Source organism: Vipera ursinii, assembly GCF_947247035.1.
Source record: "Vipera ursinii genome assembly, chromosome: 1".
Lineage (NCBI taxonomy): Eukaryota > Metazoa > Chordata > Lepidosauria > Squamata > Viperidae > Vipera > Vipera ursinii.
Genome location: NC_139512.1, coordinates 164,071,323 through 164,089,353, shown reverse-complemented (window position 1 = coordinate 164,089,353; position 18,031 = coordinate 164,071,323). Strand labels below are relative to the sequence as shown.

The window sequence follows — 18,031 nt, the reverse complement described above, 5'->3', positions numbered from 1 at the left end:
CTGGAAGGGACCTTGGAGGTCTTCTAGTCCAGCCCCTGCTCAAGCAGGAGTCCCTATATCATTTCAGACAAGTGGCTGTCCAGTCTCTTCTTAAAAACCTTGAGTGATGAAGCACCCACAACGTCTGAAGCCAAGCTGTTCCACTGGTTAATTATCCTCACTGTTTGGAAGTTTCTCCTTAATTCCAGGTTGCTTCTCTCCTTGATTAGTTTCCACCGTTTCTTGTCTTGCCTTTTGGTTCTTTGGAGAATAAATTGACCCCCTCCTCCTTGTGGCAACCTCTCAAATACTGGAATATTGCTATCATGTCCCCACCTAGTCCTTTTTTTCTCTAGACTGGCCATACCCACTTCCTGCAACCATTCTTCATATGTTTTAGTTTCCAGGCCTTTAATCATCTTAGTTGCTCCTTTGCACTTTTTTCAAAGTCTCAACATCTTTTTTGTAACGTGATGACCAAAACTAGATGCAGTATTCCAGATGTGGCTTTACCAAGACTTTATAAAGCAGTGCTAATACTTCACGTGATTTTGATTCTATGCCTCTATTTATACAACCGAGGATTGTATTAGCTTTTTTGGCTCCTGCCACACAATGCTGACTCATTTTTAAGTGATTGTCCACTAGGATTCCAAGATTCCTCTCACAGTTACTGTTCTTGAGCCAGGTTTCACCTAATCTTTACTTGTAACTTTGGTTTTTCCTGCCTGGGTGTAAAAACTTAAATATCATTTTGTTGGAAAGGGCCGGTTGTTCAAGTCTGTCAAGATCTTTTTGGATCCTGAGCTTGTCTTCTGGGGTGTTGGCTATTCCTGCCAGCTTAGTGTTATCTGCAAATTTGATGAGATCCCCTTCTATTCCCTCATCTAAGTCATTTATGAAGATATTGAAGAGTACTGGGCCTAAAACTGCTCTACCTAGTTGGGCATAGTCAACACTGTATATATCTCTGCAGCTTTTGAAACAAGAGTATTTTCTAGCCTTCTCCGAAGAAGCCAGGCACCTTTTAAAATGCAAGTGTATGCACTCTGCCAAGTGTATGTCACTTTTTTTAAAAAATAATGCTGGTATTCCTTGACTTTTACACTATAATACATATTCCTACAGATGTATTTTAATTGTAACTAAATACAAACTTACAATTAGGTTTAACACATGTTATTCAAACAGATTTCAAAACTTTTTATTTATTAAAAAGCTGTATTAGGATCAAGGGCTACTATGTATTTTAATATCATTTTTTGAAATTGGGCTTTTGTAACTCAAATAAATCTCAGCTATCCATCTTTAACGTTGTCGGACAACATTAAGCCTCTATAAGGTTGAAAGCCCAAACACGGAATTTCCCTAGTTACCCTGTTAAAACAGCATTTGTGAAGTTTTTATACTGCCTTTCCATAAAAACGAGCTCAGGGTGAGCAATTAAATAAGAACACACAAGAACATCCACATGCTCAAAACACTGAGAAATCAGTGAATGTCTGAATGTTGTTTTACAACAGCTCTATACACATGTCCAAATGCTTACCCGTGAATGTTCAGTTCAACTTCGTGTTTCTGAGCCAAAGCTAAAACTACACTGTTATCGGACAGCAGATCATGGTCTAATTCGTTTTCACTACAGAAGGAGAGAAATGTTACAACACATCGCAATGTTTACTGACAGGCCTGGGTACTGTTTGATTTTCTTTGTAACATAGTACATGTAACAATAGATAGCATGATCAAATGCAAGCAAGCACATTTTCTATAATTTTGGTACAAGAGTTTTGTCCATTTGAGGACTGTATCCAGCCTATTTTTCCAACCCCCCAAAAGGAAGATTTTGCCCCCATCACATTTGATTTCCATGAAATTTCTGCAAATTATGAAATCTATTTTTTTCTGCAGTTCTTTGTTCTTTCAAATATAGGTCTAAAGTAACAACCTGTAGTAAGCAATATTTACCAAGTTGCATTAATGCTGATGTTTAAGTCATCTTCTGCTCTGCTGAGTGAACTTGAATCCAACACAAAACTAATGTCCACCTGAAAAAATGATTTTTAACTTAATCAATCTGTACTCTATCTATCTATAACATGCACTGTATTCAGTAAATTAGCTGTAATTATACTATTGAAGTCTATAACTATTCACTTATCAAGGCAGCATATAGATTAACAATCAATAAGGTTCTCAACATGCAGACCTATGTCTTAAACTAATTTAACTATTAAGCATCTTAGGAATCCTGTCTATACAGATGTACCCCTAACTCTGCTTAATGACTAGCCATCCTCCATTTTTATGGTTTCCAAACATTTCACTGAACTGAGCTGCTGTAAACAGCTACAGCAAACAAACCCCAAAGTGCTACCATATGTCACACTACTGTTCTCATATCTAAGAAATGCTGCAATTTAACATTTTAATCTGACCTATTTTTAATCTTTTTACCAATTACTAGATACTAGAAAATGCATATGGAGACCATTTTTTGTTAATAATTATTAATACTCTGGTAAGAGAACATACATTTGAGGAGATCCATCATAGTTCCTTGGTATACAGATATGATAACAACGAAGAGTATAGTCTATATAATTAAGTCACTTTTGATATTTATTCTTACCTTTGAAAGATGATCAACATACATATATCCAATATTACAGTTAATTGTCACCCCATGATTTTCCTTTTCTGATATTTGAAAATGTATCTGTGTTTCTTCCTATTGTAAAAATGAACAATAGGTAAGGAGGCAGAAGGAGGCAAAAGTTTTGCAAAAACAATTTTTCAAATTGACCCGGTAACAAAAAATCTCTCTCTAGACCAGCAGTCCCCAATCTTCGCGGCCTGGTGGCCCAGTTGAGTAGGGAGAGAGGGGACCTGGGCTGTGCAAGCGGCGGGCTGGTGCGCATGTGCATGTGGGCCCATTACTTGCAGTAGCGGAGCTACATGTATGCTGGCCCGCCATTCACGCAAATGGAGCTGTACACGCATGTGCATGCCAGCCTGCCACTCGCGAGGCCTTGTTCCAAATAGGAAGTGGGGTGTGGCCCGCCAGTTGGGGACCCCTGATCTAGAATGTTCTGTGAGACTTTTGATTATAAGGAAGATTCTTCTTTACTGACTGATTTGTTTTCCCTATTTTCTGAAAGGGTTTGCTTCCCCACCCCACCCCCCAAAAAAGAAAATAGCAGTTTTGAAGGAAGAAAAAAAATCAGAAAATGATTTAGGGAGAAAGGGCTGTGTGCGGTGGCTCAGCACTTAAGATGCTGGGCTTCTCAGCTGGAAAGCCGGCAGCCCGGGTTTGAGACCTGAGTGCCATGCAATGGGGTGAGCTCCCATCCTCACCCCTCAGCTCCTGCCAACCTAGGAGTTCAAAAGCATGCAAATGCAAAGAGGTACATTGGTATCACTTCAGTGGGAAGCTAACAACGCTCCCTCCGTGATGTTCTGCTGGCCACACGGCTTCCAGAAATGTCTCCGGACAGTGCTGACTCAATGTCCTTGAAACAGAGATGAACACCCCTCTCCCCCAATAGTTAGCAATGACTAGTGGAGTAAAATCCACAGAGACCCCTTCACCTTTTTTTTAGAGAGAGAAAAGTTTAACAGAACTTCCACATCTCCAAATTAAAATCCTACACCCCCACTTACTAAGAAATACAGAGGTATTTGGAACATTGAATAAAACAAGAAAACAGGAGGGGAAAAAAACCTTCTGTGGTGGTAATCATCACCACGCTTCCTGTGATCTTTGCCGGCCAATAATACCACCAGCACTATCACTGATAAAAGTCTGAAAGATTAATTCACTTCAATGTAAACCTCAGGTTTTTACAGAAGCATTGGTTAGGCTTATCATTCAGAGAGAAAAAGAGTGAATTCTATCTATCCAGTTACATTACAGCATGCCTACTGAAAGGTTACAAATATTTCACATGCTAAAGAAAACTTTATAATGGATGAAGTTGATGGGACATTGTTATTTTGGATAGAGGAAAGGGAAACAGACCATAATAAAGAAAGCACAATGTTTTGTGGCACGTGTACTCATAGCCTGTAGTGTGGTCCAACAAAAGTGATTTCCACGAGGGATGATGGTGGTGATATACCTGCTGGCTGCCACTTCCTATAAACTTAATTCAGTTTTTTCTAAGAAAATTGGAAGCTGTTTGTAGTCCTTACATTTAACACAGAGTAACTTACTTTATGTTGTTCGTGTGTCATTGGCCACATGGAGGAGACAATTTGTAGGTTTCAACAAATTAGGTCTAATTTTGTACTATGTTAAATATCTGCTTTTAACCTTTTTGTCTTGGGCAAAAAGTGGTATTTGACATATAGCTTGCTTGGTGCTTCATCAAATAATACATCAAAAATTTTCATTATAATTAAATACACTTTGCCTTGCTAGAAAATTGTAGCTGTAATCTTCCCAAAGAAGAAAGGGGAACTTTTGAAGGAAAATTTATATGTTTTTATAAACAACTGTTTTACTATGTAGTCCTTGACATACTTATTCTGCAGTAAGCCCCACTGATTTATATGAAACAAAAAGGGAAACTTTTTATTTTTATCTATCAATCTTTTTCTCTTATTCAATGAGTAATATTAAGAGAACCAAACAGCCTGGAAGAATGACTGTAGTTCTGTACATTGGTTTAAATCAGTCGCCCTGCTTTATTTCAGTTTGTCTTGTGAATTAAGTTTCAAATGTTTTAAAATGAAACTTTTGCTTTTTTTTTTAGCTGAGCGAATGAAAAAGTGTCTGGCAAATTATTTTATACAAAGATATAGAAGATAGGTTTTTTTACCTGTGCTACAAGTTTAGTGAAATAGAGACCTTTAGGCAGCTGGATATGAAGGCTGGTCTGATAAGCATCATCACCAGCATTGTACAAGGTGATATTCAACGTCAGCTGTTTCACATTTCCCACTGAAAGGTAAGGTTTCTTTTCATAAGGCCTACACGAAATGAATAAGAATATACACCATTTTAATTTAAACCACTTCTTTCTGAACTGCAGTTTTAATACAACAGAAAAGGAAACGCTATATTTCATTTTAGATTTCTTCTTTTGTTCTGCATCCTACTGTTAGAAGTTCAGACCTGGCTTTTCCACTTCAAAATTAAATATGTGCATCCTTCCAACTGGAATTTGCTGTGAACTATGCTATCGTTTTGGAAAGTAATCATTTCCAAAATGCATCTTTGATATGAAACTAATTGACATCACCTGTAGATAATCAAAGAATACTCCCCGTATTTATATTTTTGAGATGAATTCCTGCAAGCTGATTTGGCCCCTCCTGATCTCAAATTGAACAGAAGCAGCCAACTGTCTAGTGATAATTTACCAAGTGAATATTTTTGATTACTTAATAAACTGGTTGTTTATGTCCATCTTAAAGGGTAAAAAAAAATCTCATTTCAGGTGAATCTCACTCCAGGAGTGTGATCACAGCAAGAAATGATGAAATATTAAGCAGGTTCTGTGGATTTAGGTGCTTTAGGCAAATTTATGTAGCAGAGGGAGGCAAGAACTAACCAGCTTCACAGACATCATAACAGAACCAAATGTGTTTTGTGGGTCAAAGGAAAATCCCAATACAATACTTTGAGCTGTCTAGATGAAAGATCAGATAAAAGTTATAACCAAATATTTTTAAATCTATATTTGGACTGCACATATTGTATTTCCCAAAGCCCTTAGTGTGGCTTCTGCAGAACTTCTATTAAACTGTAAATGTCAATGCAACAAAAAAATACACTCGGAATATCCATTTTATCTATACTTAACATAAATACATCAGATCCAATTTAGCTTTTATCCTACACTATCGTCATCTAGTTTTCGGAGGGTGGACTTTGGGCTAAAAAAAAAGAAGTCCATTAAATTCAGTCTCTATATTAGGAATCAGGCTGATCTCTTTGCAAGATAGAGTGTAGTTGTCTCTGTCTACCACAAAATGAAAAACATTTTACTAAGCATTTGAAGTAGCCAGCACACAACTGTTTATTTATTTTCCTGCTAAACTGAGAATTTTTCCATCCCTCAGCTGATAACGTATGTGCGGGGATATAATTTCCCTTAGCATTTAAGCAATGCAATAGCAGTTGATCAGTAACTACATATCAAACACCAAGACGAACTTTTATTTGTCCTCTTTCTCTGCTCAAACACTCATCCTTCAGTTCTTCGTCCTTTTTAGAAAACCTGTTTTCCTATATATAACTGGAATTGCTCAGTTCCCTATAATAACACGTAACTTCTGTGCGTGCTACTTTCACTATCACTGTGGGTTAAATGTCCCTTTTTTAATGCAGCTGATACATTATCTTATGCTGCACAGTGTGTCTGTCATTTTACTCTCAGTCAAGCTTAATGAAAGACAGGACTTGGGCACATGAGCGAACATGTCTATCTTATGTTTTACCCAGTGTTCTCAAATCAGGTTAACAAGAAAAAAGCGGGGGAGGGGGGGAACACCTGAGAAAATTTGAAAGTAAACTTCAATTTGACATTAAACGTTAATTAAGACTTGCAGAAGAGCTGCCTTGAAATAGGCATTTATCAAACATTCTGGCTTGAGACCAATACATTAGTCATTTAATACCTTGGGGGGGGGGAAAGTTGGCACTTAGACAACAGAAGGTAAAAGTACTACATAAGCAGTTAAGTTTCAAATGAAAATGCGAAATACAAATACTAATATTTCAGTGGCTGGATCTCTAGCTAATGGTATGCTTGAAAGTTTCTTCAAATATAAATAATTGATAATCCTTTTCCTGCTTTCTCCTTTGTTGTGTTTTGCTTTGTTAGCAGGGTGATGTGGAGGAGGAAGAAGTGCCCAGGGTAGATTAGAAGCATCCATAAAGCAAACTAGCAGTTGTTCACTTTATTCAAGAGTTTCTTGCTCTTCCTTTAATCCGGTGCACACAATTTATACGAAATATGTCTGTGTCAACTCAAGCTAATTAAGTTATCTGATTTAGAAAGGGCAGATGGGCAGATAAAGCATAGGTGTACATTCATGTGTAAATCATAAATATTCTTATCTAGCTTTCTTAGTAAGATGGTTGGAGGAGAGCCATATTAGTCCAATGCAGACATGTCAAACTTGCGACGTCACATGACATCACGGAGCTTTTCCCCCATGGCCGGCAATGGGGTGGGCGCTGTTTTGTCATGACGAGTCCGGCCCGTGGGCCGGCAGTTTGACACCTACTGTAACAAAATGTCAGAAGAAATCTGATAGCACCTTTCTGACTGGCAAAATTTTATTAAAAGGGATAAGATTTCACAAGCTGCAGCATCAAATGCATAGACCTGATCATGTGCATCTGACGAGCAACTGCTCACAAAACCGTCTGTCTCCTAATAGCATTTGTTAGTCGGAAAAGACACCACCAGCTCCTGATTATTAGAAGTTAGGAGGCTGGAAAAAAATGTTGTTCACAGGTAAAGAATAAATATCTGGAGAAAATAATTTGCTGTTTCACATTTTGTGGAAAGCAAAACTAAATGTGATAACACCAATCCTATTTGTTTACACCTTTGCCTGCCACTATTCAAGTTGGGAGCTTTTTCTTTACCAGCAAAAGATGACATGATTAGATTTTGTTGTTGTTGTTGTTGTAGTTTTCATCTACTGGAAAAAAATCTTCACAGCAGGAAGAGGCATGGAAGTAGAAACAGTGAATACAGGGAGATGTCTGTTTCCCTTCCTAACCATTTTGCCCTAAATGTTGAGCCTCCCTCCTTGCCTTATATATTTAAACAGATTAATCCCTCACACTTATAGTAGGGTTGGCACTATATAACTAATACAAAGATGAATTAATGAATTAATATTTTTTTTAAAAAAAATATTAGCATTAATCTTCAGCCTATTTTATCCCAACCCTAAGAACTAGGATATCCAGGAAAAATTGATGAATGTCAAATTGAGCTGATTTTGAAAGCTCCAGGGGATTTTTGAGATAAAACAGAAGTCCTCTAAAGCAGACCAAATCACTATGAATTCCTTGATGGTTCAGAAAGGCATAAACAGGCTACAACTCATCTCCATAGAAAACACGACTCTGGAGAAATGGGAAAGAGGGGAGCAATAGGAATTGAATGACTTGTCGATTTCTAAGGAAGGTTTAAAATGAATTATTTTGACGTCATGCAGAATTTTACAAGTTGGCTGTGGCTCTTAAAGAAGACAATGCAAAAGAAGTGCAAAACAGAGAAATGAAGTCGGATTAGCATTCAGGTAGAGAAATATTTCTAAGGTAAGGGTTTGCTTGTTTCCTAAGGAGGGGAAAAAAAAAGATTAATTCAGCCCTGAAAAGAAGAAACTCACAGGCCAGGTAAATTCAGAAAATAGAAGAACAGATCATGCACCTTTTGCCTTTATAGAAGGGAAATTTAAAAATTCTAGTCGTTGTAACCCATAAAAGCATTTTGCAGTTCAGCAGAACTGCTGCTTGAATGTGAAAAAACAATTACTTTCCCTTTTAATTTATGGACGACTGTGAAAATACATATTTTTTAATGAAATTAGTTTTGCAGATGGTATCACTGCAGCCTACGTATCGATTAACCCACATCATGATAGATAAGATTGGCCTGACAGACTATTATATGTTCAAAAATGGAAAGACTGTGAAATATCACAACAGAAGAATGAGTGATGAAGATATCAAAAATAGCGCAGATGACAGAATTAACTTGTTTGATTAGAGAATGATCCACGCCTACATTTATCAGTGACTGGAAACCATTTATGAGCCCTTTATAAACTCCTTGAAGTTACCGCACTCTGAATCAACTCTCACAATGCTACATCTCCAATTATCGTTACAGAGAAGGAAGCAAAAGACAGTATGAGGTAACAGGTAACAATTTTATAACAGAAGAAATGCAAAGATCCAGGGAGAAAGATGTATGCTTTCCATTAGTAAATGCAAAGTCTGCACTGAGGTAAGTCTATGCATTCTAATGAATAAGGGAGGGATAACATTCCTCCCCTGCCTAAAATAGCATGGGAAGATATTAGAATTCTGTGCATATAAGTGGAATTTCACTGTTCTATCTAATCAGGTGACAATACGAAGGTGACCTTGCATTACCACACCAAATGGTTGTAGGAATATTTTATATTATCTAATCTTAGGAAGTTGCTATACTCTTTCAAAAAATGTATCCTTTTGTTAAATTATAATGCAGGGTTCTATATGGACATTAATGCATTTGTTGCATTCACACATAATATCAAGCCAGATTTTTTTTAACCATTATTTGTTGAATGGGATAGATTGATCTGGTTAAACAAATAACATTGAATTGGAAACAGTCTGCATTTCATGCTAAGGGAAAGAAGCAAACTATTGTATATAATAGTTCAGTATATGTAAACAGACCAGTGAAACATGTATTGAAGCTAACAGAATAATTCCAGAATATAATCATATAAACAGTTTCTCATATAGTTCCAGGGCTCCACATGTTTACTCAGCTCCTCTTTGACTCCACTGTGAAACCTCAGACATGATTCTTTATGTTTTGCAGACATGATTCTTTATGTTTTGCAGAACTTTCTGATATCTGATTCCATTCTTTCTAAAAAGAACTTTTTTTATGTAGAAAGCTAAGTTCATAAAGCTTTTGTTCATTTTCTCTCAATTATAATGGACTTACTTTGGAAATGTAAGTTTTCCAGAAACTTGAAGGTTTGCAGAACAATTTTCTTGAGTACAAAATCTTGCAAAGACAAACTTTGAAAGAAGAACAGAAACAACTTTTTAGAATAATTTTGAAGGTATATATTCAAAAATATTATTACCATGAAATCCAAAATAACCCGTAAGAAAACATCATCATCCTCTGCCTTTCAAATTACATGAATTTGGCACCTTCTACTTCAATTCATGCCAATCTGTCTCTACCAAAGGCTCATTAAAAGAGCCTTGGTGGAGCAGTGGGCTAATGCCTCCTTAAGTAACACCAGCTGCCTGCAATTAGTGCAGGTTCGCATCCCACCAGGCTCAAGGTTGACTCAGCCTTCCATCCTTCTGAGGTAGGTAAAATGAGGACCCAGATTGTTGGGGGCAATTAAGCTGACTTTGTAATAATGCCGCTTGGGGTGTGTGTGAAAGCCCTAATAAGCAGGCATATACATAGAATGAAGGCTACTGCTAAGCTTGTAAGCCGCCCTGAGTCTTCAGAGAAGGGCGGGATATAAATGGAATTAAAATAAAAATAAAAAATAAAAAAAAATTTAGGCACTTTTTTTAAACCAATAACTACAGTGGCAATATTTTCTTGGAAAAAAAATAGAAGACAAACCTGAAAAAGGGGTTCATAAAGATAAAAAAATGTTTTATAACTTATGAAGTAAACCCAAAAGCAAAACCAAGAAAAGAAATAATTAAATGAAATAAATCTAAAGGAAAGCTTTCTGAAATAAAAAGGCTGTCCTTTACAACCAAAGATATATGGGCACTGTACCAAAAGTTCAAAGCAGCCCTTATCACCACATAAAGCTTCAGACATACCACAACATCAAACATGGGGTATTCTTGTAAGAATGTCTAGTAAAAAAGCCACAAAAACCTTTTCCTACACACAAATATGTAAAGATGTCAAATCCCAGAAACAAGCAATTTGGACACTTGGCACTAGCAAACCCCGAAATATTTCCCCTATCTCAGGGGTAGGCAACCTCGGCTCTTTTATGACTCATGGACTTCAACTCCCAGAATTCCTGAGTCAGCTATGCTGACTCAGGAATTCTGGGAGTTGAAGTCCATGAGTCATAAAAGAGCCGAGGTTGTCTACCCCTGCCCTATATCTTGGGTAAAAATACAACAATAAATGAAATAATTATCCAGTTTCAGAACAAAAATAATTATAAACAATTTCTGGGACCACCATATCATGCTGCCGTATGACAGGATCCACCAAAATTATGGGTGATGAAAAGAATACTGCTATTAAATGAAAGAGTTTCCAAAGCAAAGTGATAAGAAAGACATTTTGACATTTGGGTTGGATGCTACTAGGAAAGTTCATGTGGAAACAAATCCCCTTGAGCTTTCATCACAACAGTATCTAGAGCAGCAGTGTCAAACTCGCAACGTCATGTGACATCTCACGATGTGTCGTGACTTTTTTTCCATTGCCGGCAATGGGGTGGGCGCGGTTTCAGCATGACGCATCCGGCCCGCAGGCCGGCAGTTTGACACCCCTGATCTAGAAGGTATGTATTAATTTAGAGCTGTTATGTTCAACTACTTTTCTATCCTTTCTATTGAAAAAGTCAGTATCAGAAAATAAAAATACCGTGCCTTGATCCAGAAACCTATGCCAGCAGCAGAGGTCCTACAATGTCAAGTCTGAACTACTGCCTGATGTGTTCTGTAGATTAAGGCAATAAAGTCAGTCATTTGGCTTAATATGTGGTGAGTTTGTTTACAGTTTGACATTTATAGAGCCATCCAAAGTAAACACAAGGCTGGGGCTTCATCATGTCTCCGTTACATTAAAAGAATTGGATGAATCACAACAGCAGATCGTGACCCAAGTTCCATATGGTTTTAATCGTTACAGAATTTAGCACCAACGTGTGTTCTCCTTCTCTTCTGCATGAGAAAGTGCTCTTCCTATAAGCAATGTTATAAAATCCATAGTTTAGTATAGCTAATACTATGGGAAAGTCAGGCCTTTATTCTTATTCATAAAGCCCATATAAGTAAAACAAATCCTTCAGATGTGGGTCTGAAACAGAAAAGTAGCCCATTGCAATGGGTGTCCACCAGCTTGTTAGATTTCTACTGTCATACAAGCCAGGAAGACATACCTTGCTGCGCACAATATTATCTTCCTTCCGTTGCTGAAGTACTGGCTGAAGAGAATGGAGTTCGTCCGCATTTCTCTTCTTCAAAACGTGGTGTCCCAGGTGATAGGTAGCTTCAACCCGTATAGGAGTTTGAATGTCCCTTACATCTTTCTAAGCATATGAGATCCAATAAATGAATTGCATAAAACTGAGAACAATATTCACCAATCGACAATGTAAGCAATTTCTACTTTTCGGCATTTATCCTGAAATAACACATAAGGTGTCTAGTTTCGCACAGCACCATACACTCCATATTTGAATTCTCTCTTACAATGCTTCTAAGGAAGTCCCTTCAAAAAGAAACCCCAGGCGACGGTAGGCAAAAACCAAGGCCAAACAGCTTGAACATTGCATAGTTAAGAACGTTTATATGGCATAATTTTTATTTCTATGCTAAGATTTTTCGTAACACGGAGCAGATGAGATTTTATTGCTCAAGAAAGATACCCCCCCTTTCCGCTATATGCTGATTATCTGATCAATTTATACAGCTCAGACTGAGTTGTATTTAAATGTTTTCAGTCCCTTAGATTTATTGTACTCCAATGCAAGTTAAAGTGCTGCCTATGTTGAAGTACTAAGGAAGGACAGTGGAAGAATGAGCATAAATCTTGAAACAGCAATGAAGCCGATACTCCATTCCTCACTTTGATTAATGGTGCAGTCCTGACTTTACTAGGATGCAAGTCCCATTGAGCATAATGGAAGTTTTTCTTAACTAAACAGTAAATTTATGTCTAAATTCAAGATACAGGAATCTTGTATGCTACAGGAATTACTACACTTCTATGCTGGAATGAGTACAGTTCCTTTACGTTTACCTAAGTACGGAAGGTTGTACTGTATACTGTGTTTAACTGCTTGGGAAAATAAATCTACGCAAAGTATCACAGTTGACTGAATTATTAAATTATTCCCCTGGCATGGGAGATAGGCTGCCACTGACTGTCCTCCCACAGGTTCCCTGCCCTAATTTTCAGGAACTAGTTTGTTTTGATCACTTCATAGGTTTTGCAATTCATTCTAATTTTCCGCAAGGTTTCCTTGCATCTGCTCTATATTATTTTCACTACACCAATTAGCTATTATTTTCCCAGGCATTGAAAAAGCATGATTTGAAAAACAAGTCTGATACTTGACACCATATTCACTTGAGCCGAGTGTCTTCCGACAAGTTCAAAAGGTACAGGAGGAGAGGGAAAGAGCTGGTTTGTAATAGATGGGAAACATGAGTTGCGATGTAAGAACCAAAAGTGTCTATTTTTATGAATGGCTTGAATAAATCTTGGTAGATGACCATGGCCAGAGCTTGCTGCAGGTCCCTTGACAGAAGGAGGCTAGCCCGGGGGTCTGCAACCTTGACAACTTTAAGGCTTGTGGACTTCAGCTCCCAGAATTCTGGGAGCTGAAGTCCACAAGCCTTAAAGTTGTCAAGGTTGCAAACCCCTGGGCTACAGCTTTTTGGATGACCTTTCCAAGTGGACACTTCCATCCCAACAAGTCTATAAAGACAATGTTACCCTCATGAATGCCTGATGGGTTCTGCATGTAAAATTGTTGTTGCTATACAGCCGGACACTTCCAGAGGTGGCCTCAGAGGTTCCATTAGCAGAAAAATAAAATCTTGCTGCAGTATCTGGCCTTCTATTAATATCCAGGCTTAGATTATAAAGCAATACTGTAAAGATTTAAAAAAAAAGGAATAAAATAAGAAAAAGGGTTTAAAAAAAACTTAGAAACATTTCCATATTTATTAGAGTCTAATAAATGGGACGGCAGCGGCGGCTTGGGGGAGGTGCGTGCGCACTCTCCAAACCGCCGCCATCCCGTTTGCACAGCTGCCGCGTTCAGGTCTCCGGATGGGACGGCAGCAGTGGCTTGGGGGAGGTGCGTGCGCACTCTCCAAACCGCCGCCATCCCGTTTGCACAGCTGCCGCATTCCGGATGGGACGCCAGCGGCGGCTTGGGGGAGGTACGCGCGCACTCTCCAAACCGCCGCCATCCTGTTTGCACAGCTGCCGCGTTCAGGTCTCTGAACGGGACGGCACGCACCTCTCCAAAGGGGAGACCCGTCACCGTGCAGGTGCCACCCATTTTGCACATGTGCAAAATGTTTTTTGCGCATGCGCGTGAGTGGACGCACGCGCGCGCACTTTTTGCGGCTCCCACTTTTTTGTTTGTGTGATGGAACCGGTTCTGGGTGGCTCTTTTCCTTTTTCCGGTTGCCGACCCCTGTATTAGACTGATGGGCGAGCTATTTATGTTAAAATACACAATGTGTTTAAGTTGTAAGCGGTTCTACATTTCCAGGATTTTCTATCCAATCTTTGGAACATCGTTTATTATTAAATCTTAGTGTGTATTCAGAATCTAGTTTGTGCTTGTTTGTGTGCATGTAAATATGGGGACATGTCAATGTCTTTCTTTTAGCGCAACATAGTTCTCTGTCCTCATACAAACTTAACACTGCTTAAAGAACATGTAGCTTTTCTCCAGAGTGTGCTCTAAGTTTGTAATTTACCAAGATACAACAATATGCATAAAAGACTATGTACTTAACATTTTTTTACACTGTTCTGAAAAGTGAATTGTAGTACACATGCGTATGCATGTTTTGGTGGAACATAGCCTGCGATGTCTCATTTTATTATCATAAGCCCTAAGGAGGAATACTGTGGGCTAATCATGCCAGGATAAATTACTTTCAAATTATTAACATTGTGTATGTGTGCGCGTGAGCACGTGCGTGCACAAGCCCATGCCTTTGAGGGTTACCTGGAGAAGTCTATGCAGTTTTCTTGGCAATATTTTTGGAAATAGCTTGCTGTTTCCTTTTTCTGAGAGAGAACAACTGGCCAAAGTCACCCTTTACCACGCCTGGGGCAAGACCAGAATTCAGAATTTCCTGATCATAGAACACTCATATGTGTTTTAAATCACTGGTAAAATAGCAATGGATAACCACTAGATTTGATTTATGTATCAGCTAGTAATAAATTTGTCTTAACCACCAGCATTTGTTTTGTTATGAAAGTGCTAAGCACAAAGAAAGAAGCTTACCTATGTAACCTGGGATGGTTTGGCTAGTATAGGTAAAACAAAGCATTAGATTAACACACACAGCTGGCTGTCCATTTCTCACACAGTCCAATACGGTGCGGTTTACAGAGTTGGGGTGCTTTAAGGATGCTTCCACGATAATTACTGCCCTTGTCCTAAAAAGGGGGGAATCATGATCACAAGATGCTCTATTAATATTTATAATTCTGGGCATTCTGTTTTTAAAGACAAACACATTGATTTAGATTCTAATGGATCAAATGACATATTATTTTTGTAGCATGCATGTCTAACTTTTTATCGTTTAAAAGCAGAGAAGATCAGAAATGTCCTGAACCGAGGACAAACAGAGATTGACTTTTAATAGAAAGGCATAGAAATGGGGTTGGAAGCATTGAGTCACTTTTGAAAGTCAAAATCTCTATCTGGAGCAGACTACCTATACCAGGGGTAGGCAACCTTGGCTCTTTTATGACTTGTGGACTTCAACTCCCAGAATTCCTGAGCCAGCCATGCTGAGGGGAAAGAGAGAGGTTTCCAAGCTGAGCCATGCTGGCTCAGGAATTCTGGGAGTTGAAGTCCACGAGTCATAAAAGAGCCAAGGTTGCCTACCCCTGACCTATACTTTACTGAAGAAATGCTTCATTTCCTTTGGCCTTCAAACCGTCCAATGAACACCTAATGACAATATCTTAGGATGCAAGACATGGTTGTGAAATAAATAAATTCTGAGGTGCCCATTGCTTGGAAAATAAATCTCAATGCCCCAATATATTAAATAAGTGATATATTAATATTAGAGTTTAAAGATTAAGTTCACAGTTTAATAGAAAGTATGATGAAATCAGATATATATTGCAAATTTTAATTCAGTTGCCTCTGAACTCTAAAATATGTTTGACCTACCTCAGTAATACAGCAGAATCTGACAAAAAAGCACCAACTGCTACATCTGTAAATATAAATATATATAAAACAGGAATACAGTTTGAGGACTGAATCATTATAAATGTTCTCTTTGGCTCTTCTTTATCTCTGGACTGAATCAAATTGCTGTTTTGACATTATTAATTACAGGACTGCATTGATACATTTTTTATGATTAGAATGTCTGAAACAGATTTATCAAAATATGGTTTGATTGTTTTAATTAGTGAACTGAAGAAAGTTCATTTCTAAATCAGCGGCCCCCAACTTTTTGGGAACCAGGGACCAATTCCGTGGAGAGAGGTTTTTCCATGGACCGGAGGGGGCGTGGTTTTGTGTGCTGCCTGAATCCCGCGTATGGGGCTTCGCTTGTTTGCACAGCCCGGTTTCTGGCATGCTATCGCCCGGTGCCGGTCCACGGACAGGGGGTTGCAGACCCCTGCTGTAAATGGAAGAGCAATTATTTATAGCAAAAATTTAAAACTCCTGCTCAAAATTTAAAAATAGTAATTTACAATTCTCCCTGCTTCTGCAGGGGAAAGGGATCACTTGGACATAACCAACCCCGACCTTCACATTTTGAAGATGATCCTTTGGGTACTTTGGATCAATGGCACCTGTGGGATCTTACTGAATTTGTCAGAATGAGAAAAGCACTACTTGTGGCATCATGGCACCAACTCCACTTCTTTGTGGCCTCTGTATTATACAACACCCCATGCAGAAAAAGAGCAAGAATTGCATCATGATGCCACAGCACTGCTTTTATCAGTTTGACTCTCTCTCTTACACAGGCTGCTGCTTCAAATTTCATATGCAGTCAAGAACATATGGAAAAATCAAGAGACCTTGAAGCATATCCTAGTTTCAGTGGGCAAAGAAAAAGAATTTTCCCTCTAGGGATGTGCGGATAAAGTTCGTGCACGCTTCCTAATTTCTTCTGGCACCACAGAACATACGGTCGCTCTGTCCTTCTGTTGGTGGCCTGAAGGGGCCTGATGCATCACTCCAGGAAACATTCAGTTAATGAAGGAGTTCTAACAAAATATTCTCATCGAAAAAGGACTTTCTACAATATTTGAGAGGCAGCATTGGAAGACAATGGTATACATTTTGGTTGCTGTGTAAATATGCCGAGCGTCTTGTCCACTTTCTTATTTCTCTTTGCTTTCCTAGGAAGTCTTTACCAGAATCGTTGGAAAGGCTTATTCTGTCTGCAAATGTGATTGGATTACAACTACCTCTAACACTATACAGGAAAAGAAGAATTTTGTCAACATCATTAGCATCTGTGCTGGTACCTCTTCATTTCATACTTCCTAATAGTCAAATTTAGACAGTACTTAAGGGGAGTATTATTAATAATGATTTCTTTAATTTCAATTCACTCTTCTTTTGAATCTTCTCTTTACAACTTCTCAAGTGAAATCCTGAACACAGAGGCTATTCCCTCAATGTGACAAATCAGGTTGTTAAAACATCAGCGAATATGCCTGCAGGCTCCTGTTCTCATCAGAAAATGTCGGAAACATTTGGTGAGAACAGTTCAGAGAGCATTCTTATGATTTGTTTTCGACTTCTCTATGGTGATGCTCATAGGTAGACGCTTTTAGAGTGCAGAATTCGAATCCCGAGTGCAGCGTAACAGAGTGAGCGTCTGTTATTCGTCCCAGCTTCTGCCAACCTAGCAGTTCAAAAGAACGTAAAAATGCAAGTAGAAAAATAGGGACCACTACGGTGGGAAGGTAACAGCGTTCCGTGCGCCTTTGGCATCTAGTCATGCCGGCCACATGACCACGGAGTCGTCCTCGGACAAGCGCTGGCTCTTCGGCTTTGAAACGGAGATGAGCACCGGCCCCTAGAGTTGGAAACGACTAGCAAGCATGTGTGGGGGAACCTTTACCTTTACCTTTTAAGTCATAAAAAAATGAAACCGTGTTCTCAAGCTGCCTGTGATCTAGAGGAGCAGCAATAGAACAAACAAGTCTTGTTCCTCAATACCCAACATGTTTTTCACAATATGACCACACTATTCATTATCATGGCCTTCTTCTGGACCACTAGACCGCACCAGTGAAGGTTGTAGATTGGAGGCACCCTGTTACATTGGTTTTCCTCCTTTCCAGTCTGGGAGACAAACAGGCAAACTCTGGTATGGAGTGCA

At 38.7% G+C, this 18,031-nt stretch overlaps 1 protein-coding gene across 2 annotated transcripts in view; it reads right to left on the bottom strand.

Moving 5' to 3' along the window:
* ITGA4 (integrin subunit alpha 4) overlaps window positions 1–18,031 on the bottom strand; it is a 49,247-nt gene that overhangs the window by 8,226 nt on the left and 22,990 nt on the right. For both annotated transcript variants that reach the window (XM_083368654.1, XM_083368655.1), the window contains 9 exons: window positions 15,847–15,892; window positions 14,941–15,095; window positions 13,401–13,558; window positions 11,839–11,988; window positions 9,678–9,754; window positions 4,803–4,953; window positions 2,612–2,710; window positions 1,948–2,027; window positions 1,529–1,618 (listed from right to left, as the gene is read on the bottom strand). In XM_083368654.1, the coding sequence (XP_083224780.1) occupies window positions 1,529–1,618; window positions 1,948–2,027; window positions 2,612–2,710; window positions 4,803–4,953; window positions 9,678–9,754; window positions 11,839–11,988; window positions 13,401–13,558; window positions 14,941–15,095; window positions 15,847–15,892 (1,006 nt within the window). The remainder of the gene's footprint in view (window positions 1–1,528; window positions 1,619–1,947; window positions 2,028–2,611; window positions 2,711–4,802; window positions 4,954–9,677; window positions 9,755–11,838; window positions 11,989–13,400; window positions 13,559–14,940; window positions 15,096–15,846; window positions 15,893–18,031) is intronic.